This window comes from Podarcis vaucheri (genome assembly GCF_965113315.1).
Source record: "Podarcis vaucheri genome assembly, chromosome: 6".
In the NCBI taxonomy this organism is placed as follows: domain Eukaryota; kingdom Metazoa; phylum Chordata; class Lepidosauria; order Squamata; family Lacertidae; genus Podarcis; species Podarcis vaucheri.
The window spans coordinates 6693273-6718083 of record NC_138764.1 but is presented as its reverse complement, the minus strand read 5'-3'; the positions used below and the strand labels follow the sequence as shown (position 1 = coordinate 6718083).

The 24811-nt window shown below is 43.2% G+C and overlaps 1 protein-coding gene and 1 long non-coding RNA gene across 3 annotated transcripts in view; one reads left to right on the top strand and one right to left on the bottom strand.

The window, feature by feature from the left end:
* Nucleotides 1–3559: 3559 nt before the first annotated feature.
* On the bottom strand, nucleotides 3560–4423 carry LOC309535736. The gene is made up of 2 exons (XR_014221361.1): nucleotides 3848–4423; nucleotides 3560–3708 (listed from the first exon to the last, which is right to left on the bottom strand). It is a non-coding gene; the product is annotated as an uncharacterized lncRNA (long non-coding RNA).
* Nucleotides 4424–5084: 661 nt separating this feature from the next.
* Nucleotides 5085–24811, top strand: part of ATF6 (activating transcription factor 6) — an 88954-nt gene continuing 69227 nt past the window's right edge. Inside the window, exons 1-9 of one of the 2 annotated variants that reach the window (XM_082229080.1) lie at nucleotides 5085–5243; nucleotides 11925–11998; nucleotides 15661–15748; nucleotides 16294–16385; nucleotides 17053–17182; nucleotides 18303–18509; nucleotides 19580–19800; nucleotides 22083–22268; nucleotides 22895–22986. In XM_082229080.1, the coding sequence (XP_082085206.1) occupies nucleotides 5189–5243; nucleotides 11925–11998; nucleotides 15661–15748; nucleotides 16294–16385; nucleotides 17053–17182; nucleotides 18303–18509; nucleotides 19580–19800; nucleotides 22083–22268; nucleotides 22895–22986 (1145 nt within the window). In that variant the 5' untranslated portion in view covers nucleotides 5085–5188. The remainder of the gene's footprint in view (nucleotides 5244–11924; nucleotides 11999–15660; nucleotides 15749–16293; nucleotides 16386–17052; nucleotides 17183–18302; nucleotides 18510–19579; nucleotides 19801–22082; nucleotides 22269–22894; nucleotides 22987–24811) is intronic. The other variant, XM_082229079.1, reaches the window with a different exon arrangement.

Sequence of the window (24811 nt, the reverse complement as noted above, 5' to 3'; positions counted from 1 at the left end):
CTGTAATCACTTAAATGCTTGATATTACCAGTTGGGCTTCACCTCTCACCTTTTAAAACTAAAGAGCATAGCTAGGTTGAATTTCAACTCCATCACGTCACCAGAATTTAAGAAGTACCCTCCAATGCTTGCAGACACATGTCCTTCCACACAGCCACAAATCGGGAGAGTTGAAAGGGGACCCTGGGGTCATCTAGTCCAACCCTCCAAAATATAGGGTTCACAGCAAGATTTTGCAGCAAGATTTGTACTACCAAAGAGGCATACACATTTAAGTACAGATTTACAGCTGGGAAAGGAAACATCTATGCTCCTATCATGTACTAAGGAAGAGGAAAATAAAAGTACATAACTTTACACAGAACCCTTTTTGCAGATCTTGAGATAGTTTGAGTGAGTTTGAAATGATATTTAAGGAAGATTGAAGTGAACAGTTTTCGTAAGATAGGGAGAGGATCTCTTATAAAGCACAGTTAAAGCAGCCCTAGATTTGATTTTTTTTTTAAGGGAATACACGAGTGTTGCCCCCCTCCCCTCTTTGCAGTTTCCTTTAAAGGAAGCTTACTCGGGAGTAAATTTACCTGGCACAGAAGTAAGAAGGGGGGAAACAACTGAAAGAGGCAGAGTGAAACAAGGGGGAGGGGGGGCATTTTCTAACAAAAGAGGCCATGAAGTCTTATAGAGACTGATATCAGGAGCCTTACAATAACTCTTCTGTCCAACCAAATCAAAGTTAAAACTGGATTCAAATATTTTTCTTTGAATGAACACCATACTTTCATAGGCATATACTTAATGAAGTACATACACTGCATTTTAGCTTGAGAGAGCAGTTGGCTCAACTAGGCTTTTGCAGCAGAAACATTAGGTTATCAGCACCTTCCAAAATAAGACTGTAGACTCACAATCTCAAAAGTTGGGGCAAAGCAAGAGGTGGGGTAAACATTTGCACACTTCATTCTCAATTTTTTGTCTTATTTAGGACTGCTAAGATCCAGCATGGCTTCCTTAGATTTAAATTTTGAAGCAAGCTTGCAGTTTAAACTATGCACACTTAAGAAAGGCAGTCTGCCAGAGACAGAAGGAACAGACAACACACATAACAGACAACATGTAAACATACATCTTCTCATATATGTATTAACAGACAACACACATAACAGACAACATGTAAACATATATATTCTCATCCTTTAGTTGGTTATTGCAAGGAGTTGGGCCACTACCTTTGGCTTCATTAAGTGAAATTAGTAGGAAGGTCCCACATGGTTTTATGAGCCTCCTTGCCTCTTCAAACACACCACCAGTTAATCAAACTGGTAGGGCTCACAACGCTTGGTTGACTGGGTACCCCTTTATAGATGCATGCGTTGCTGTTGTTGCTTTTTTTGCTTTTTTCTTTTTTTTGGGGGGGGGGTGTCTGGGATAGAGAAGGGGAAAAAGAGGGGTTGATTAGGATTGGTATGTCTAGGGGTTTGGTATGCTTAGTACAGGGACGTATAGTAAAGAGGAGAAGGGGCTTCTAGTTGCCTGGCAACTTCCTTAGTGGGTTTTAGAGAGCTCTAGCTATCCGGTTCCTTGCATTCCATTTCCTATTTCCTTATTTCCTTATTTCCTGTAACCTGGGGTCTCTTTCCACTCTGCCGGTCCTGCCCAATTCCTCATGGGCTATCCCTCCTGGCAACCTCCTACCTATCGTCACATCTCAGGAAAAGGGGCCCTACTGGACGCCCGCGCCATGCAGTGCCAGATCGGGTGGTCCCTGGATAGAATTTCGGGTCGAAAATCCCCCTTGCTTTCGGAAGCGAGCTTACAGTACACGTGGTATGTAGCTCGACCGGTGCGGCTGGGATTGGGATAGAAAGCAAGACCACTTCCTGCCCCCTAGAAAGGACGCTCGGGAAGATCGGAAAGAGAGCTCCAACCCCTTGCTTTCAACTGGGATGCCCGTTGCAGAGAGTCGGCTATCTTTCAAGTCGGGTCTCTCCGTCTTACTTTCGGGCTCCCAATTGGTGCGGCTGGCTGGAGATTTTAAGGAAAAGGGATAGAGCTCAGAACCCCCCTTTCGGGTTGAGCAGCGGTCCCCGGTCTCTCTCACTAACCGGACCAAGAGAAAGGCAAGAAGGAGCGATAGAGAGGAGGGCAGAGAATTCAGTTGCCAGGAGACTTCCACCCCCTTCCCACCAGTGCACTGGATTTTCCTTTTTCCTTATACTCACGCGTCTTCTATGATGATCCCGGGATCGATGAATAAGCCGGCTGGATCCCTCTTTTGCTCCCCGGCTGAACTCCTAGGGCTTTTGATTACCGCCCAGAAGATGGCTGGGGGTCCAAAAGGATCTTCCCAGGCAAAATGGCCTGGAGCCGGCTGAAGATTTCGGGGCCCCCAGTCAGCAGCTCGGGAGAACCGCAAGCCCCACGTTGGGCAGCCAACTGTTACGGCTAAAATCTGGGTGCGGGGTTACTCTGCCACCCAGCTCATCGGACTAAGTCCGTGGGTCCCTGCGGAAGAAAATGAGCTCAGCCGGACACAGGAGCAAACTGCAGAAGGTCCAAGTTTATTGCGCAACAGGTTCAAGGCGGGATTGAACAGCCAGAAAGGGGTGACATGAACTTTTGAGATTTCCCTCCATATCCCAGAATACAGTGCATGAAACGTCACGAATACATTATGGGAAGGTTGGGTTTCACAAGTTACATCATGAATATACTTTACACGTCATGAATACATTATGAAAAGGTGGGATTACATTAATTAGCATTTTCGGATGAGGGAGGGGGGATATGCGGAGCGGGAAATATACATAGATACACATTTATTGAGTACCGGTGGTGGCAAGACAATGGGTCAGAGATATGCATCGTCTGCCACCTAATATTGCCCGAAGGAAGGATTTTGCAAGACTATCTGACAGGATTAAGAAGTTCCTGTGTACGTGACCTGCCGCTTCGGGGATTATGGAAGTGGGGATAGCATCATGGAGTCCAAGGGGAACTGAGTTGAATGGCACCGAGAACGAGCAGATCAGAACCACGGCTGATTTTATATCAATTTTTGAAGATTTCAGTGATTTCTAAGCCACTCTGTACTAGAGAGCAAAAGCAGAAACAGAGTGGATACATTGTAACAGGATTTTGACAGTATTACTTGAGAGATTATGGAGGACAGGGGAGGGGTGATGGAGTCCTAGAGAAATTGAGCAAATATATTGTAGTGAAGAAGACATTGCCCCCCCCCCCCCGTTCCGTATCACCGAGGTACCACTGTAAACTCTTATAAAACTGCAGGTTATTACAATGTTTTTATCTGTTTACAGTTTATTTGTAAATCTCCAATAAACCATTTCTATTCTTTTATAAACAGTTGGTTATACTGCTTTCTTATTTTCCCGGTAAGTTTCGCCATTATGGCATGTTTCATAAGTTTTTACATCCATTCTTCTTTCGCTGGGACGTATTCTTCTTCTTTCCATTTTTGGGCAAGTAACTTTCTTGCCCATCCTCACAACTGTTGGGAAAAAAAACCCCTGGGGATAAAAACATGATCAAAGACTAGTACATTTGTATTCCAAACTTTATTTAAATCCATACAAAAATTATTTTCAAATTTCTTTATTTATTTACTTGGAATTGTGGGGAGGGGGGAACTGGGCATGGGAGGGGGGGTAAGAGCTCCGCTCGAGCTGCTGGTCTCACTGCTGCCGTTGCCTGGAAGAGAAAAGAAGAGAAAGGATTCTTAATATTTTAATTGATTCTTATGCTGATAACCCATCTTTCTGCTCCCTCCGTCCCACTGCCAGATTTTCTCTGGCCTCTCTGTTCCTGAGGAAGAAAGATCAACACTCACCATCCACGTTGCTATCGGTGGACTCCATCCCCTAGTCGCATGGTCTCACAAAAATCGATCAAATCTTAATCTTCTCCTCCTTTCCGTCCTTCGTGATGTTTACCTTCCACTCATCTCCTTTCTCCGCCTGGCAGACCAGGGGATGTATCTTGGGCAACCGGCAGCAGGAGACCAGCAGCCTGCGGAGCCGCCTCAGACTTCGGAACCTAGGGGAGAAGAGGAAACAATGAGGAAATGGGTTCTAGAGATCTCTGTGCTGGATTTGGGGCACCTGGCAGCTAAACCTCCCCTACGTTTCAGAAAGAAGGAGAAATCCTACTTACACTTGACATGAAGAGAGTCTCTGAAATCTCTCTCGCAGCATTTTTCTCCTCTCTCCTTCACTAGCTATCCTCAAATGGTTGCTCTTCCCAAAGTGCTCAGCCAAGTCACTCAGCAGGGGGACGTGTCACAATGGAGGACAGGACCCCCTTACTTTAGCTATCTTGCTTAATAATAATTATTCCCCTTCACAGTCACTTTTCAAATCTATCTTTCAGTGGGTTAAGCGGTTTTAGTCCATTTATTTAGAAAAGATCTCGAAAAGATCCCCTTGCAAACACCCCCCCCCCTTTTCAGCACTTCTGGCCTCGACTACGGCTGCTGTTTCTCACTTCATAGTTCAAAATAACCCCTCTCCACACTCTGTAGTAATCTGTCCAGTATTATGGAGGACAGGAGGACTTCACTCTTAGACTGCCTCATCCCAGTTTCAGTTTCTGCCCAGTGTGTTCTGCTAATAAACAGCTTAAACCATGTTGGAAAAGAAAATAATTAAATAAATAGAAGACCTAAAGAAGACCAGGAAGAACCTATTTGGCACAGCAGAAACTGCAGAATCCTATACAGTGGGCTGAGGGCTCCGGTGCCCAGGAAGGTAAAATGTGAAGGGGCCTTGAGGGTTGCTTCCTCCAAAGTGAAGCATCCCTGACGGGGCCACCCAAGCTCGGCTGGAAGACCTCCCAGGAAAGAGGTGGGCGGCCTAAGGAAGGTTGGGGCACGACGGGGGAGGAGGAGGATTTTATGCCCAGGCCCTGCTTCGAGGGGGAGAACTGCTCTGCTCTTTATTCAACGTGCTGATGGCGAACCGGTTCGCAGGCCGGAAAGGCCGCCCGAGGCAGCGCCTGGAAGGCTTCGGCGGACTCCGCTCTGAGGCGGCCCTCCTTCCTTCCCTCCGCCTTCGGGCTGGGGCGGCCGGGCCTCGGCGTCGGAGGCGGGGCGCCTCGCTGACAGGAAGTACACGTGTGTGACTGGAATCCCACGAGCTCTGCCTGCAATCCCGGAAGCGGCCGGCGAAGCGAGATGGCGGCGGCCGTGGCCGGGTGGGAGCCGGGGGAGCCGGGCGGCGGCGAGTGGGGTAAGGGCCGCGGGGACGGGGCCCGGCCTGTCTCTCTCCTCACCCCCAAGCTCGGCTTGCCGGTTAATTCTCTTTCTGTCTGTCCATCCTGACGTACAATGTCTCCCTCCGCCCCAATCCTGTGAGGAGCAGCTTAGGCCCGGGCGGGAGCAGGGCCAGCCTACCCTCGGGGGGGGGGGACCCTGGGGGGGGCAGACCCAGCCCCCGTCAAGGGCCGCCTCCCCCCGGGCAGCCTCTTGGCAAATGTCCGCTTCCTCCTCGCTCGGCTCCTGCTGTGGACTTCCCCTCTGGCGGGGTGGGGGGGGGCACCCTTTGGTGGTTCGCCCCAGGTGCCCGTTAAGAGGGACTGGCTGGCACAAGCCCGGTTTCCCTGAGCCCTCGCCTCACAGTCCTTTATTCTTCTTGCTTTGCTTATTAAATGCCTCTGCCGCCCTTCGCCCAGGGACGGAGGCATCCCCTCTTCCAGGGCAGCGGCTGACATTCGAGTTGCGTTGAAAGATTCAGGACCGAGGAAAGGACGTGCCTAGTTTGAATATTAATTGCCAGAAATTGGAAAAGAGAATTAGTACCAACAAAAGAGAAATGGCAGGATAAATTATTTGAATACATTGAACTGGCAAAAATGACAGTCACAATTAGGAGACAGCCAAACCAAAAGTTCAAAAAGGAGTGGGAAATTTATAAAGAATATTTCAGAAAACAGTGCCCTCAACAGTGGACATGCTTTGATTATTTTCGCAAACCACAAAATGGATTATAAGTACAGTATTCAGATAACAGAAGAAATGGCTAAATGATTAAAGAAGCAGTTTATTAAACAGATAAGACAGACCCGGTTTGAGGAAAACGGAAGTCTATTGGGGAAGATAAGGAATATGGAATTAAGAACTTGGTGCCATAAGTTCTTTTGTAAGAACGCATGGATTTATGGGTGTATGTATGTTTTTGTTGTTATTATTATTTTATCATTTTTGTTAATTTCTTGTGTGTGTTTGTTAAGTAAGAAAACTAATAAAAAGCACATTAAAAAAAAAGGAAGTGCCTAGTTAAACCTGTGGAACTCCATCCCACTTGGATACCTTGGAAAAAGGATTGGAGGAGAGGGCTGGCAGTGGCTACTAACCAGGATGGCTGTGGTCTGCCTCCACAATTTCTTCTGAATACCAGTTGCTGGGAACTATGGGAATGGGGAGTGCTCTTGTGCATGGATCCTGCTCACTGCTTTCCCACAGGCAGATATCTGGTTGGCCATTGTGAGTACTAGATAGGCCGTTGGCTATTCTTATGTTCTTACATTAGTGCTTTCATGGACACGCGTGGCACTGTGAGTTAAACCACAGAGCCTAGGACTTGCTGATCAGAAGGTCGGCGGTTCGAATCCCCGCAACGGGGTGCGCTCCTGTTGCTCGGTCCCTGCTCCAGCCAGCCTAGCAGTTCGAATGCATGTCAAAGTGTAAGTAGATAAATAGGTACCACTCCGGTGGGAAGGTAAATGGCATTTCCGTGCGCTGCTCTGGTTCGCCAGAAGCGGCTTAGTCATGAGTTTGCAGGGCAGCGGCAATCCATCTTTTAGATTTAGGGGAGCTAGTCTCAAACGTTTGTGGGGGGAGATCTAGGTGTTTTTTTGTGGGGGGGGGGAAGTTATTTGTCCTGTCTTCAAGCTTTTTATGATGGAGGACCTCTGTAGCCAACCCCAACGACACGATCTCAAGATGGAAGGGGAGGGAACAGCTGCAGTCGCCTGCGATTCCTGCGCAATGTTTGCCATCTTGCCAAAGGTTGCAGGCAGCTTTACCTGCAGCAAATGCATGTTGATTGCTCTCTTAAAAGACAAAGTCCAGCAACTGGAGGAACGTGTAGCTACGCTCCAAAGAATTAGAGAGCTGGAGCTCTTCTTGGAAGCAACAGAGCACACCGTCTCCACCAAGGAGGAGACAGGGGACTCCCCTGAGAAGGAGTCTAGTTCACCAACACAGGAGCCAGATATATGGAGAAACGTGACTCAAAGAAGTAGGAGGCCCAGGGTTCACTCTGATTGCTTAGAAATACACAATCGCTTTGAGGTCCTCTCCCCTAGCATGGAAGACGAAGAGCAGACTCCATTTGAGGATCTCTCCCTCATTACAGTCGATCAGGTATATGAAGACGAGCAGCAAAGTCAGTCCTCAGGGAATGTGCAGGCGACCTTGGAACGGACAGCTCACGGAAGAACCCCGACCAAACCCAAGAGGAGGCGTGTAGTGGTGATAGGGGATTCCCTACTGAGGGGAACAGAAGCAGTGATCTGTGGGCCTGACAAGATGTCTCGGGAAGTGTGCTGTCTCCCCGGGGCTAAGATCCAAGATGTAACTGAACGACTGCAAGGAATCATAAAACCCACTGACAAATACCCCTTCCTCTTGGTTCATGTGGGAACCAATGACACTGCAAGCAATAGCCTCCAGAAGATCAAAAGAGACTACGAGGCTCTCGGCAGGAAATTGAAGCAACTAAATGCACAAATTGTCATCTCATCTGTCCTCCCAGTTGAACGACGTGGCCCAGGGAGAGAGGGGGAAATAGTGGAAGTGAACAGCTGGCTTCGCAAATGGTGTAAACAGGAACGGTTTGGATTCTTAGATCACGGACTGCAGTTTCTTGAAGATGGACTTCTGGCAAGTGATGGGCTGCACCTCACAACGGTTGGGAGAAATGTTTTTGCCAAAAATCTCAGAAACCTCGTCAGGAGGGCTTTAAACTGACTAATGTGGGGGAGGGAGACAGTGCTCCTGAAGGTAGGAGCCTATCAATTAATGAAGATGATCATCCAAATGTCATAGACCAAATGGAGAAAACAGCACACGGACCTAGTGGTGGGAGGAAAAAATCCTTAAATAAGAGACACGGGGGAATGATTAATGGACTTCAATGTCTGTACACTAATGCGCAAAGCATGGGAAATAAACAAGATGAGCTTGAGCTCTTGGTACAGCAAACTAAATATGACATAATAGGCATCACTGAAACCTGGTGGGATAAGTCCCACGATTGGAATGTAATAATGGGGGGATACAATCTATTTCAGAGAAACAGACCAGACAAGAAAGGAGGAGGAGTGGCGTTATATGTCAGGGATGTGTATACCTGTGAAGAGATCCAAGATTTAGATCCTCAAAGCCAAAGTGAGAGCATTTGGGTCAAAATTAAGGGAGAGAAGAATAACAGAGACCTCATTGTGGGAGTTTACTATAGATCCCCAAGCCAAACGGAGGACATAGATGATGCCTTCCTGGAACAGATGGCCAAGCATGCAAAAGGAAGGGAGATAGTAGTAATGGGGGACTTCAATTACCCGGATATTTGTTGGACGTCAAACTCAGCCAAGAGCATAAGGTCAAACAGATTCCTCACTGGCCTTGCAGACAACTTCATTGTCCAGAAAGTGGGAGAAGCAACAAGAGGAACAGCCATTTTAGATCTGGTCCTAACCAATGTTGATGACCTGGTTAGTGGGGTAGAAGTGGAAGGATCATTAGGCGCGAGTGATCATGCTCTTCTGAAGTTTACTATACAGCGGAAAGGAGCAGCCAAGCATACTAGGACTCAATTTCTTGACTTTAAGAAAGCCGACTTCATAAAACTTAGGGAAGTGCTGGGTGAGATCCCATGGACAACAATACTAAAAGGAAAGGGAGTTCATGATGGCTGGGAGTTTGTTAAGAGGGAGATACTAAAAGCACAACGTCAGGCAATACCAATGAGACGGAAACATGGAAGGTGCCTAAAGAAGCCAGGGTGGCTATCTAAAGAACTTTTAACTGAATTAAGATTAAAAAAGGATGTGTACAAAAAATGGATAAGGGGGGAAACCACCAAAGAGGAATTCAAACAAATAGCCAGCACGTGTAGACACAAAGTCAGAAAAGCTAAAGCACAGAATGAACTCAGGCTTGCTAGAGAGGTTAAAAGCAACAAAAAAGGCTTTTATGGGTATGTTCGTAGCAAAAGGAAGAACAAAGAAACAGTGGGGTCACTCAGAGGAGAAGATGGTGAAATGCAAACAGGGGACACAGAAAGGGCTGAACTACTCAATGCCTTCTTTGCCTCAGTCTTCTCCGATAAAGAAAACAATGCCCGACCTGAAGAATTTGGAGCAAATGATTCAGCAAAGGAAACACAGCCCAGAATAACTAAGGAGATAGTACAAGAATATTTGGCTAGTTTAGATGTATTCAAGTCTCCAGGGCCAGATGAACTGCATCCAAGAGTATTAAAAGAACTGGCAGATGTGATCTCAGAACCACTGGCAGTCATCTTTGAGAATTCCTGGAGAACAGGCGAAGTTCCGGCAGACTGGAGGAGGGCAAATGTTGTCCCTATTTTCAAAAAGGGGAAAAGAGAGGACCCAAAAATTACCGCCCAGTCAGTCTGACATCAATAGCAGGGAAGATTCTGGAGCAGATCATTAAGCAAACAGTCTGTGAGCACCTAGAAAGGAATGCTGTGATCACCAATAGTCAGCATGGATTTCTGAAAAGTAAGTCATGTCAGACTAACCTGATCTCGTTTTTTGACAGAATTACAAGCCTGGTAGATGAAGGCAACGCAGTGGATGTAGCCTACCTTGATTTCAGCAAGGCATTCGACAAGGTGCCCCATGATATTCTTGTAAAGAAGCTGGTAAAATGCGGTCTTGACTATGCTACCACTCAGTGGATTTGTAACTGGCTGACTGACCGAACCCAAAGGGTGCTCATCAATGGTTCCTCTTCATCCTGGAGAAGAGTGACTAGTGGGGTGCCACAGGGTTCTGTCTTGGGCCCGGTCTTATTCAACATCTTTATCAACGACTTGGATGATGGACTCAAGGGCATCCTGATCAAATTTGCAGATGACACCAAACTGGGAGGGGTGGCTAACACCCCAGAGGACAGGATCACACTTCAAAACGACCTTGACAGATTAGAGAACTGGGCAAAAACAAACAAGATGATTTTTAACAGGGAGAAATGTAAAGTATTGCACTTGGGCAAAAAAAATGAGAGGCACAAATACGAGATGGGTGACACCTGGCTTGAGAGCAGTACATGTGAAAAGGATCTAGGAGTCTTGGTTGACCACAAACTTGACATGAGCCAACAGTGTGACACGGCAGCTAAAAAAGCCAATGCAATTCTGGGCTGCATCAGTAGGAGTATAGCATCTAGATCAAGGGAAGTAATAGTGCCACTGTATTCTGCTCTGGTCAGACCTCACCCGGAGTACTGTGTCCAGTTCTGGGCACCACAATTCAAGAAGGACACTGACAAACTGGAACGTGTCCAGAGGAGGGCAACCAAAATGGTCAAAGGCCTGGAAACGATGCCTTATGAGGAACGCTAAGGGAGCTGGGCATGTTTAGCCTGGAGAAGAGGAGGTTAAGGGGTGATATGATAGCCATGTTCAAATATATAAAAGGATGTCACATAGAGGAGGGAGAAAGGTTGTTTTCTGCTGCTCCGGAGAAGCGGACACGGAGCAATGGATCCAAACTACAAGAAAGAAGATTCCACCTAAACATTAGGAAGAACTTCCTGACAGTAAGAGCTGTTCGACAGTGGAATTTGCTGCCAAGGAGTGTGGTGGAGTCTCCTACTTTGGAGGTCTTTAAGCAGAGGCTTGACAACCATATGTCAGGAGTGCTCTGATGGTGTTTCCTGCTTGGCAGGGGGTTGGACTCGATGGCCCTTGTGGTCTCTTCCAACTCTATGATTCTATGATTCTATGCTGGCCACATGACCCGGAAATTGTACGCCGGCTCCCTCAGCCAGTAAAGTGAGATGAGCGCCGCAACCCCACAACTGGACCTAATGGTCAGGCGTCCCTTTACCTTTACCTATATTCTTTCATATAAATTGCCTCATAATCCCCCCAACAGACACACATACACACTTAAGCAGGTATTAGAAGGGGGTTCTGAGGGAGAATATGCTACTTAAGGCCCGCAAGGCATCTTTCTTTGGTTTACATAGTCAATATACTAGCTTTTGGAGTGGGGGGTGGAATTAAGACTGCAATCCTGAACATCTTTACTTGCAATTAAATGTTTCTAAAAAATCAGTGGAATCTATTTGAAGTAAACTTCGTACATGAACATTCTCTTGTTGATTCTGACAATCTGTTTAAGCCTCCTCAGGTCTCTTTTAAAACATATTGGCACTGAAGTGTTCGTTCTTGCGTCTATATGTCTCCTATCATCCCATGGTAAATGAGAGCTTTGGAGTGAAATTAAATTGATAAATGGCATGTAGGAAAGAAAGGTGTTCATCCTTCTCTCTCCATGCTGATCACTGAATTCTGTTGTTTCCAGTCAGTCATAGATCACTTATTCTCTCTTAACTTGACCCAAAGAGTACTGCTTGAAGAATAATCCTCTGTAAATTGCAACACAGTTATTCTGTCCTGTATATTTTGCCTGCTTTGTAAACAGTTCCTACCTGGACAAGTGTATATCTTTTATAAAAAAATAATCCAAAATTTTGGAAGCAGTAAATTAATCATAGTAAACACTTGAGTCATGTGTACCCGCTGCAGTACTTGCAGGATAGAGAATTAGTGGTTTCTCAATTCTGGGTAACATGAAAACTGACTATCAGTACCTGCTCAGTTTTGATTTGCATTCCTTAATGTTCTCTCCCCTTCATGTTGATTTACATCCTACAGAGTCTCTTCTCTTCACTGAAATTGGTGATCTGATAGAAGATGAATTGCAGCTAAATGCAGAGAATGAAACTTATGTAAGTCGTATGGATAGTTGCATGACCCTACAGTGTATTTAATCAACACGTAAAACTCCCTTGGTTTTAGTTAGTACAGTATTTGTTGCTTGCACCCGTTACAACTTTACCTAGTGCAATATTATTTCTCTCCTGCACTAGCACAAATTTGGAAGCATTTCTTTCTACATAGTTCTTTCTACTTAATGCATGCATGCAGCTTAATTTAGCAATCAGTAACACAACCATATTCTGACTTGCACTTTCAACTGTGTATTTATTACCATTGCACAAGAGAATGTAAATGAAGCTTTGTATTTTTAACATTTTCTGTGAATCCCTTTGGTATGAATTGACTATTCAACAAACTCCTTACTTATCTTCAGTTGCAATCTTGCTGTTGCTCATTTGTATTTAAAAGCTGAAATATGTTCATAGTCAATCCCTGTAATGTTGGGTGCTTTTATGATGATACTATAACCAAAAAATGTGGCTTTGAAACCTGGGACTTCGTGTTTTTCTGGAACTGGAGAAAAGTAAAATATTAACTTTTATAACATATTTAAGCTGCTGTGTAGGCTTAAAATGATCTTGAGATGTGCTCAATTGATAGTTTTTATTGAAAAGCTCTTTCTCTTCAGTAGCACATAGATGCTTTAAAAAAATAAGTAGTAATATTTTTTTTTACTCTATATGTAAGAAAAGCATATTCATGTATGAATTCTGCCTCCAATTTGTTTATATGTAACAAATGTTCTACATGTGCTGGCAGGTATGTATTGGATGTTTTAGGCAACCAGCTTTTAGCTTTATGGCCTTAGTATGTTGTTTTATCTGATTCTATGTAAACATTTATTTCAACATTTGATATCCAGAATGTGTGCGGCATATATTATCTTGGAATAACCATTTAAGCACACAATACTGTATTGTTAATGTTTGGACAGCCTGAAATTTCAAACTCAGAAGTCATGGGCTGCTAATGAACATAGTGGAAAATGTACAGAAAACCATTTTAGGTTCAAATAGGCAAGGTGTTCTGTAGCTCTGCAGCCATATCTAGAAAGGCCTGACGTATGCATCTGGTGAACAGGTGATCTAGATTCTAGGAATCTAGACTTAAGAGATGTAAAGGGAATAAGTAAAGGCTGAGGACATGTTGAAACTGATGCCTCTCACAAATGCCTGAGCATTTTCAGACAAAGACCCTCAGTTAACTTCAGCCTGCTTGATAGATTATTGTTAGCAAAAGTAAATGAAGTAGTGGGTGATATTCAACTGTTTTCTCATAGTAGAACTATTTAAATTTTGGAACATGTCTAAATTATGTTTCATTTAGGTGGGTCTACTCCGAGTCAAACTTAGTTGAATACCCAGTATTTTAAAAAAATATTTTTTATTGAGTTTTCAATTTTCTATATTTCAAAATAAACATTTTACAAACTTTAAAATATCCAATGACTTCCCTTCTTCTCCTTTCATAGTTCATATTACATATCGTACTTTCCTGCATAATTTCCTTAACCATTCAAATCAATTTTCCACTTCTACATTAATCAAATATTGTTTTCTCTGTTGAATTTATCTTAATACTGCCAGCATTTTCAGCTGTGTACAATTGTTTTCCATATAGTCAATATTTTCCAGTCTTCTTTAAATATATGTTCTTCTTGCTCTCTTATTCTGCATGTTAAGCCTGTAAGTTCTGCATATTCTAGCATCATATTCTAGAGCCAGTCCTCTTTACAAGGGACCTCGCTCACTTTCCATTTTGGGTCTAACAGAACATTTTTAAACCAGACAACCTTTCTAAAACTTTTTTTAAAAACATTTTTTTTACCAACATTTTGGTTTTGTCTGAATTTATTTTAAAACCTGCCACTTCCCCAAGCCTTTTAATTTCTTCTAGAGCTTTGGGAACACTCTCCAATGGTTGTTCCAATGTTAACACCACATCATCAGCAAATGCCCTTAATTTATAGACCCTTCGTCCCACTTCAAAACCTCTAATTTTCCTATTTCTCCTTATATTCTGAAGCAATATTTCTAACCTCAAGATAAATAACAACGGAGATAGGGGACAACCTTGTCTAGTTCCTTTTCTTATTTTACATTTTTCTGAGAGAATATTATTTACTAATATATCTGCAGACTGAATAGCATAAATTATTTTAATACCTGCTAGAAATGAATTACCTGTCTCCATCTTTTCTAAAACCTTGATCATAAATGACCAGGAAATATTATCAAAGGCTTTCTCCATGTCTAGAAAGATCAATTTTTTTCATTCCTTCCAGGTACTCAAATTAATTACATTTCTTATTTTATATTTCACTTGTCGGCTTGTTATTAAACTGGCCTGGTCTCTGTGGACTGACTTGGTCAATGTCCTTTTCAATCTATCAGCCAAAATTGTGGCAAGTAGTTTATAGTCACAATTCAATAAAGAAATAGATCTATAATTCTTAGTCTTTGTTAGATCACTATCTTGTTTAGGGACCAAAGTAATAAATGCATCTTTACAAGAAGCTCATACCGTGCCAGTCACCAAAATTCTATTCATGGTGTATTTAAGTGGTTCTATAAGTACATCCTGAAACTTTTTAAAAGAAATTGTGGTAAGTCCATCTGGTCTTGATGCTTTGCCCATCTTCATTCAGTTTATTGCCACCTGCAGTTCCAAAATCAATATTGGTGCATTCAAAATTACAGTGGTACCTCAGGTTAAGTACTTAAGTCGTTCTGGAGGTCTGCTCTTAACCTGAAGCACCACTTTAGCTAATGGGGCCTCCTGCTGCTTCTGCGCCGCTGCTGCACAATTTCTGTTCTCATCCTGAAGCAAAGTTCTTAACCTGAGGTAATATTTCTGGGTTAGCGGAGTCTGTAACCTGAAGCATATGTAACCTGAGGTACCACTGTACTGTTTGTCTTTAGACACTCAGGTATATTATAATCACTCGGATAAGAGTCCATTTTCTTAATATCCTCCTTCTCACATCAATATAAAGAAGTATAAAAAACTGGCCTTTAAAATATAGAAGTGGTTATAGGCAGTGTAGTGGTTATAGTCATGGGGGTTTCCCCCGTTAAGGCTCATTCACTTAAGCTTCTCAATTTGACTACCCTATCCCCTTATTTGCGATGGCAGGCTTTTTTTGTTACCTTGATTTCTTCAAACAGCTTGTTCCCTTGCAGGGCAGCAAACATTTCCAGAGAAGACTCCCTTTTCGTTCTCCAGTCAATACACCAAATAGATCCAATAGTTCAAAATAATTCAGAATTAATCCTTTTGTTTCTTTGATTGAATTTTGGGAAATTTTCCACTCCTGAGAGAGGAATGACAAGGCAGCTTGCTGCTGGAGTGCGTTAGAGCCCAGTGACCACGGCTCAACCACTGGGACGATCCGGCTGCTGGTGGAACCAAGCGGACCCATTGGGAGCTCGCTTTGGTAACTGCGGGACCCCTCAATGCCGTGGTCATCTCCAGGACCTTCTTTGGGGTGCTTGTTGCCTCTGAGCTACCCCAAAACTCCAAAAAAGCAGCAGCCGGGTCACTGCGATAGCAGTACCTGCTTCCTTCTCCCCTTGCAGCAAACCGGAAGTCTACCTAGTATTTCTTGAATATACTGCTTATTCAGTTTGCTTCTCTCTCTCTTTCTAATTTTGCTCACTTTAATTTGTAGGAAAACAATCTTTGTGATTTTGACTTTGACTTGGATCTGATACATTGGGACTTGGACTCCTGTGATGTTTCAAAGCAGATCCCAGCAGGTAATCTCCGGATGGGTTGCTCATCGCAAAATATTAGATGCTGCTTCTGAAATATACCCATGCTTCACACAGCTTAAGTGCTTGGCGTTGACACGGTAGTAATGAGACCTCTTGCATAAGATAACATTAGAGGAGCCCTGGTGGATCAGACCAAAGGCCATTTTGGTCCAGCATTCTGTTCTTGCAGTGGACAACCGAATGTTGATAGCAAGCCCACAAGCAGGACCTGAGTGCAACAACACTCTGTTGTGCTGACTTTAAACCATAATGAATTCTCCCTAAATCAATGGAAAATCTCTTTGCGCATATCCTGATAGTCTGGATATGGGGAAAGTAGTCTGATCCAAGGGGAAATGATGGATAAGGTTCCTAACTTCATGCTGTGTTTTAATCTTTCTAAAGAAGGGACACTGGGGAACCCAAGCACTCAAACCAAAGAGGATATTAACTCATTAAATCTATTTCAGCTTCATACTTACAATCCAGATTTCTACACATAGAGGCACCTGTTTAGTCTTACATTCATTTACATCCTCATTTTACAGATGTAGACTGTGAAGTGGAGCCCCCCTCGCCAGCCACTTCAGCTGATTCAGTTCCTTCTCCTCTATCTGTGGATTCTCCGGCACATGTACCTGTAAGCAGCTGAACATTTTGTGCTAGTCACATGCAGTGGGGTAGCATTTAATGGAGTTAGAATTCAGAGCTATAGGTAGTTTTTAAAGTTGCATAGAAGTGATTGCTTTTCGTCTCTGCTATGTAACTTCCATGTTCTTCTGCCGATGTTTTCTAGAAAATACCTGGGAGCAAACCAGAATTAAGGTTCTGCTGCAGTAGGAATGATGCAAGGAATAAATTATTGTACTCTCTCCTTGAGGTTAAGGGCAGGTGACTTGCCCAAGGCCATTTGAGTGAGTCTTTGACTGATTTGATATTTGCCTACGAATTTTCCAAACCTAGAGACTGATATGGTTCATTGCAAGTCCTCACCTATTACAATTCATGGTTTTTATTAATTGAAATTCTATTTGGGGCTGCTGTACATTCTCCCCCTCAACCTCCGCACCCTTTAATCCACCATTTCCAGCTACTGTGATAACTGCAGATACTGGGTATAAATGGCTAACATAGGACTTAATGAGCTGGGTTGGGATCTTGAAGATTTAGCATAACATGCCATAGATAGCGTGTGAAAAGAGTGCAGATTTGAAAATAGACTTTTTATTAGCATGTGTTCGTCTTCTCCTTATTTATTGCAACTGGAATTGACTCATTTTGTTTCGTTTTTGTTTTTACTTTCTCAGGAGGGGGTAGAGCTGGGCTCCAGTTCCCACCCATCGCCTGTGTCTTTGTATGACAGGGGCTCTCAAAGTCTTTCCTCACCTGTAGGACGAAAGGAGAAGAAGCCTCCACCCAGAACAACAAACCGCTCGGGTATAGCAGATATGTTTGCTCTGGCCATCTGCATTATAGGAGTCATAATCCTGGCCTCTCCCATTATAAGTGTGACTGAGAATTAGGGCTGTCACTCAGTTAAAATAGCTGAGAAAATGAATTGTATGAGTTTTAATTGATCAGTATATATGCGTAAGTTTGCATATGTATAAACAGTAGTTCTGAAGAAAGAGTCATTCTTCATTTTTAAGAGATGTATCAGAAGCATCAGCACTGTAGATGAGGCATTATCTCCTGTGTCAGTGATGATTCTTATTACCTGCAGCTTTTGTAAATAATTGTATTAAAAATCATTAGCAATATTTTAAAATTTTGACACACAATTATTTGGCATCTTTAAAAACCTTAAGACCATTCACTAAACCCTGTGTATTGGACACTTGAAATGTGCTATATAAATTACTATTGTTGATGTTAGTGATCTGTCCCCTTTTTCATCTAGCTTCCTTTTCTGGTTGTTGATTCTTAGCGGGGGCTTGCAGTGACCTCTTGATGTCACAAACATTTAGAATTAAAGGATGGTTGCTTACACAAGTTCAACATATATAAAGCTAGTTTGAAATGTACATGTTTTTAATAGTTTTAATCATAAGTAGCTTCCAGGTTTGTGCTTAGGCTATCTTGAATGGTTCCCTTCATCTGATGCATTTTCTATTTGAGGAGGGATTCGTACCTCAGTAGCAGAGCATCCAGACAGGAGATCCCTTGTCTGAAACCCTAGAGAATCGCTGCTAGTTAGTGTAGTCCCAAAAAGGAAAAGCTCAACAACTCTGCCTTCCTCAAAAAAGCTCAACAACTCTGACAATGGGTAGATCAATGCCAGTTTTTTTATACTGTGAGTAGATCACAGTCTCTTGAAAGCTGGACGTCTCTGGCGTAGAAAATAGTGAACTAGATCGACACAAGGGTCTGATTATATAAGGCAGCTCCCTATGTTCTTGCTTTCCTCCCTGCTCTCCTGGCCTATGATGTCACCTCTGTTGAGGTGCATGACTGCTTATCTTCATGCTAATGCATGTCCTGGATAAAAAGGAACCAGTAATTGTAATCTTTTTGGAAGAGCACTTCAATTTCAATCCAGTTTCATTCTGTTCTCCAGCAAATGGATCTTCTGTGACCTCCAGTCGATGTAGTCAGCCAGCCTCCAAACCTTTGGTTCAACCTAAACCTTTGTTGCCTGCCTTTCGGGAGCCTCAGACCAGCGTCAGTGTTCATGCAAAAGCTATTGTCATTCCAGCTCTTCAAACACTCTTGGCACTGCCAAAGCAGCAGCCAGTTGTTGCTATCCAGCCAGCACCTGCAAAAGGTATGTGAGCAGTTGGTGGAGGGTGGAAAGCTTGGCTCTCATGTGTGAAAAGGAAACTGGATCAGTGCCAGTTTTCTTAAGCAAGGTGGGTTGCCAATGTTCTTAAATTGCTTTAATATAGAACTATCTTTAATGTACGCAGTTAAGCAGCTTCAACCCTCAGGCTCATTATGCATGTTCAGTTTTGGCACCCAGTGGTGAAATGGTCAAGTACTACTTTGTAGGTCCTTTCTATAGTAAGACCAAGGTTGCAAAGAGCCATCTATGTGCCCAAGCATAGATGACTTTTAAAAGCATTGTGAGTTAATGGAAGATGCAAACTTTAAACATTTATTAGTTGTCTTTCAACATTTTTTAAAAAAAGATCTCCACATGATTTACAAAGAAGAACGTACCCATCAATTACCGTATACATTAATGCTCTTCAGCAGCCAAGGTGGAATGTCTGGCTGGTAAACATTCCTGGGAAACCACACCCTCCTCTGGGGTTCTTCCTGCTCAAGGAACCATCTACATACAGTAGCTTAATAATGATGTCTAAGTGACACCTCTGTGTTCAGAGGCAGTATTTCTCTGATTACCTGACACTGAGTCATAATCAATAAGAAATACACCTCCAGCTTTCTTCTGCTTCTAAGCTTCCTGACAGTATTTGATGGGCCACTGCTGAAAATCTAGGGCTGGACTAGAAGACTCTTTGGTCTGATTTGGCAGAGACTGTTAAGCAGCTTCTTTGCCACCTTGTAACTTTTTTAAAAACTGAAGGTAGTATCCAAAGTGATATATGTTATGGCCCAGAGTGTACTGCTTAAAAGGAGGGAGGGGGTATCACTGGGCAACTGCAACTCATTGGGTGTTACTAAAGGAAATCTTTGCATCCCATCCTAGGAGACAGAGTGCCTAGGATTTGAAATGTTTTTCTAGGTCTGGCATCAGTGTTAAGTTTCAACTTTGGGCAATAAATCAGTTCTCCTCTTGATACAGCTGCCAAGGGACAAGACTTAACATGCATAGAAATCTGTTTCTTTGTGTGATAATCAGTTCTGCAGTGCTGTTTCTCTCTATTTCAGGTCAGCCGGTAATGCTTTCTCAGCCTGCCGTGGTGCATTTTCAGGCACCCGCAATCCTTCCTGCCACTAATCCAGCCATTGCTGTCACTGGTGGAGTCGCACAACTACCAGGCCATGCTGTAAATGTATTGCCGCAAACTGTAGGAAAGAGTTTGACCTCCGGAAAACTTACTGAGGCTAAGCCTGTTCTTCATGCTGCTTCCCCAAATACTAGCATGGATGTAAGTTCTTTCTAACAAAAGTTTGTAATTGGCCCTTGCACCTAGAGAGTTTTTGCTGCAAATCTTCTTTTAGGATTCCAAGAAAACTTGTAGAGCACCATTAGCACCAATTCAGGGCTCTTCTAGGGATTTATAGAGACAGAAGTTAAAAAAAAAGGTTAAGTTTATGTATGTGACAACAGCAGCTCGGATACTTTATGCACAGAAATTGAAAGATGAAGAAGTTCCTACCAGAGAAGAATGGATAGGCAAAGTGATAGGCTATTCTGAATCAGCAAAGCTGACATGTAAAATAAGAGAACTTAATGATGATTGTTTTATGGTGGAATGGTAGCCTTTTTTTGACTATTTAAAGAGCTATAATATGATGAATTCATGAGCAGGATTTGAACTATGAGCAACAGAAATAATTAAAGATTATTGTATTATGGTTATGTGAAATTTGTGGAAATATAATAAAATCTATTTTAAAAAGTGATCCCACCCACACATTAGGATTATGAAGGAAACACAGAACTGGACACACTGTTTCCACCATTATGCCTATTTCCTATTTCCAATGTTGTGCCTGATCTGTTTTCCTGACTTACTCATTTCCTGATTTTTTCTCCTGGAGGTGGATGTGGCTGCAAGGATGCGCCAGTTTGAGCCATCCTCTTCCCTGCCCCAAGATTTTATCAATCCTCTTAAAAGAAAAATCTGTATGTAGATGGCATTGTTGAACTTCTTTTTCCCAGTTATGCTGAAGTTATTGTTGGAATATTGAGTGTGGTTGCAGGGCAGAGGAGCAAAGCTTTGTTGAGCTGTTTTTTCTGTACCAGGAGACACAGTCCCCACCCTCCCTGGAAGTTGCTGCCTCAGGGATTTTGCCAGCCATCTCAGGGCTAGCCATGCATTTCCATTTTTTTTGTCCTATTTTCAGCCACTTAAAAAAGATGCAGCACTTGGAAATGCAGGTGAGAACTAAAACCTTCTCTCCCAATTTCCCTCTCCGACCAGAAAACTGCAAGTTGTCCCCAATCCCAGTAATGATGCTGCGAGACACAAGAGTTGGGTTCAATAGAGGGCTGCAACTGCATTGAATGAGTTTTCACTGGTCTGCAATATAGATAGAAACTGGTTAGATGCCCTGTCTTCCCATACTTCCCCAGTAGGCGGTAATTATCACTACGGTGGTAAAACTATGACTGGGCTGGACCACTTCAAACTGAAGGTCTACATGGGGATGGAGTGCAGGGACTGCCCTGCATTTTAAAAAGCCAGGGACAATTTTAAACAATGTTAGAACTTTGTTTTTATCCTAGTTTTTGGTGTGGAAAGATTGTGGGGGCATAGAGGAACATGTCGTCAGAAGTAGTGCAGTTCAGTGAGAACTAAGCCTCTGTCACATGTTGTTAATTAGATTTATATACTGCCCTTCATCATAATATCTTGGGGTGGTTCAAAGAATGCCACCTGTTGACTTGCTTGTTTGGCTGACCCCTTCACTTCTCTCACACCTTAATGGTATGTCAGGTCACTTCTGGTGCCATTCACCTGGTGCCTTGGGGTCATTGAGGGTGACAGGATCCAAGAGTGCTTCCAGTTCCAGGTTTCCCTCAAGCCAGGGAGACTTGAAAATTTAGCTTCATTGAGCCTCTCTCTTCATCAGCCTGCTGATTCAGAAAGCATAGCCTCCCCCCCCCGGCTTTGTCAATTGTCACCAGATTGTAAACATAACCAGGCAAAATGTCTCTGACTAAGCTAGATAGGAAGGAACCCACAACACTCCCAGAGAAGAGTCAAAGCTCCATTTCCCTTAAAGAAACACAAGCCAAAATATTGGGGGCTTCCCAGCGGTGTTCTGTGGGAATAAATTGCAAGATTATTTGCAGAGCATTTAAATGCTAGATTAGCCAAGGCTGAAATACAAGCTATAAAACATTGTAAATAGCCAAGACTGAAATACAAGCCTTAAAACATTTCAGGAGAGTTTGGCTTGTGTATTACAAATAAATAGGATTATTAAATAAAGCTGTGTCTGACTGAAAAGAACACCGTGGTTTTAAATGCAGTGTCGCTTACATGGTGAATGCATCTTAATCAAATTTAGAGAAGGTTGAAGTTGAAATAAGAGTTCTGGATCAAAGCAACAAGAGCCATGGTAAGAATTTCGTTGGCTCCCTCCCCCCAATTTCCCCTCTCCCAATGTGTAACTTCATTGCTTATGTAACAACGTGCCCCTTTCTTTGCAAGTATGATAGCATTATAGCATTAACAAGTTCCCTGTCCCTCATTCATAGATGAATGTTCTGAGACGGCAGCAACGTATGATAAAGAACCGTGAATCAGCTTGTCAATCACGCAGGAAGAAAAAAGAATATATGCTGGGTTTGGAGGCCAGGTTGAAGTCAGCCTTGTTGGAGAACGATCACCTTAAGAGAGAGAATAGCACTCTGAAGAGGCAGCTGGATGAACTGGCAGTGGAGGTAGGTGTGGGGTTGTGAGAAATAAGCATGTTGAAGGAGATTGTTTACTGTGGTAACGTGCTGACAAGGGAACCTGGATTAATAAGCATTTCTATGCTGGGGAATCTGCTGATCATGGCAACTTCTGCTTTATATGGATTCAGATGTGGTTGATCACTCTGCATCCTCTTCTTCACTTGCCCATGTACCACTTAAGAACCAAGGCTTTGGGACCTAGATCAGTTGAAGGAGGACATTGGGAGCATTGCCCTCCATACGTATGCAGAATTTTTTATGCTATCTGAATTGGAGGGTAGACATGTTCAGCCTTGAGGATTCGCATGTGCTCTTCAAGGCCCTCTCTGCCAAGAATATGGGGTCACTTAAGCAATCTGAAGTATGTTGAGAAGGATGCCGTTGAAAGATCAAATAGAGTTCTGTTTTCCCTGTTGGTTGTTAATCAAGATCACAGCTGATGCTGTATTTGGGTGAATATGTGAGGAATGTCAACACTATTAAGTCACTATGATTGATGCTGCAACCCCCTTTTGGCACAAATAATAATGGCATTCTTAATGTTGGAAGGAGTGGGGAAATGCTGTCTGCGTTCACTCTTACTTTTCTCTAATGCTTTTCTTCTTTTCCAGAACCAGAATCTCAAAGGCTCCCCTCCAAAGAGAAGAGCACTCTGTGTGATGGTGCTCCTAGCCTTCGTAATGCTGAATTATGACAGACTAAGGTGAGGCTCCTTTCCAACACCCTCATCAGGCAACAATATACCCAGAGTTGGTTTCAAAACAGAGATGCATCCTTTGATTTTTATTCTCAAGCTCTGGTGGCTTACTGAGGTCAATAGGTAAAATCTCCTAATTGTTGATATCTCACTACAGCGTGAATCCACAGGACAGCATTTTTCAGTAAACCTGGCCAACACTTTGGGTGAATCAGTTGCTCATACTAGAATCTGCAACAGCATCTATTCCAATGTATGGAGACTGCAAGGCAGAAGCACAAAGGTTCTTTGCCATTTCAAACCAGCATGGAAAAGGTTCCCTGATGACAGAAAGTTTGAAAATAAAGTTAAGACAATGACAGTGTCAGGAGCAAGCTTTTCTCTTATGTCTATTCTTCTGGAAGATCCAGTGATAACTTTGAGCCATCACATTAAAAAGAGTGTGGCTGTTGTTTTCCCTCACATGGACTAATTCTGAATTTGTCAGTAGCTGGATGGATTATTCTTCTGAAATGCAGATCTCTCATTGGTGCCTTTGCCATCCATGTCGGTGTCCTTCCATGGAAAGTGAGGCAAGGTTGTATGGGAAATGCAACTTGAGAATGTTATATATGAGAAGTAGCGCCAGCGAAAGGAGCCACTCTGAATTTCTGCCCTCTAATAGTGGAAAAAGGATGGCCAGAGTCACTCATTGAACTGGGCCAGTTTATGTCAGACACAACCGCTGGCCTTTTGAGCAGTCAGTCAGAAAAGATAATATCACTTGTGGGATCTCTGCTTTTCAAGAAACCAAGGGGGAAATTTGGACAAAGAGCTATTTAATGTTGAGAGCCATTAGTTTAGCTGGCAAAAGAGAAATTCTTCACACTTGCCACTGTGTAGTGTGGCAGTCTACAGATGTTGATCTAAAAACTCTTTGCAGACTAAGACTGTAACTCTGTGTACACTATTGAACATGGTGAGGCTCACTTTGAGCGACTATAGAATAACAGAATTGTAGAGTTGGAAGGGATCCTGAGGATTATCTAGTCCAGCCCTCTGTAGTGCAGGAACATGCAGCTGCCCCATACAGGGATTGAATCTGCAGCCTTGGTGTTATCAGCACCATGCTCTAGCCAAGTGTAAGTTTGTGCTGCATGCTGTTTTATAGTCAAAGCAAAAAAATCAGGTCGTCCTATACTGGGGTAATGAAGCAGTGACCACTCTCTTTCCGAAAAGAGAAAGGCCAGCAGTTATTTGTATCTGTATTCAGCACTGATTGGAAGATGAAAGATTCCAATGTTTATTCTAAAGTGGCCCAGTAGATGGTGCCTTAACCAGGTTAATTTACAAGAATGGGCTGGCTGGAGGAAGTGTTGTGGAAGTTCTGTCCGAAGGGGGAGCAGTCTCTGCTCCTGGCATTGGCCAGCCCTTGTCAGTTTTTCATTTATGCTGTTGGAAGCTTCCCAGCTCTAATTCAAGGATTATTTTGTCCTCAGAAAACTTTTATAACCAGGCATATGTTTCAGATGATATCACTGTTGGCTGGAGCAGAGCAGTTACTGTACTGCTTAGATTTTTTTTTAAAAAAATCTGACATTTTAATTGCACAAGGGTTTGTTTTTTGGCCAGATTTACAAATCAGACCCAGTTAAGTTTGCTGGCATAGATGGATTTCCAATCCATCAGTTTGACAGAGAAAGTGTCACTGGGCAAACGTGTGCTTTGCTAATCAAGGAAGCTGGAGGGCAGGCTCTCTGCTTCACCCATGCTCTTACCCACCATCTGATTTCACAAGGTGGCTGATTATCCTTTGCTCTCTCCTTGAATTTCACCAATTCTGATCACAAGA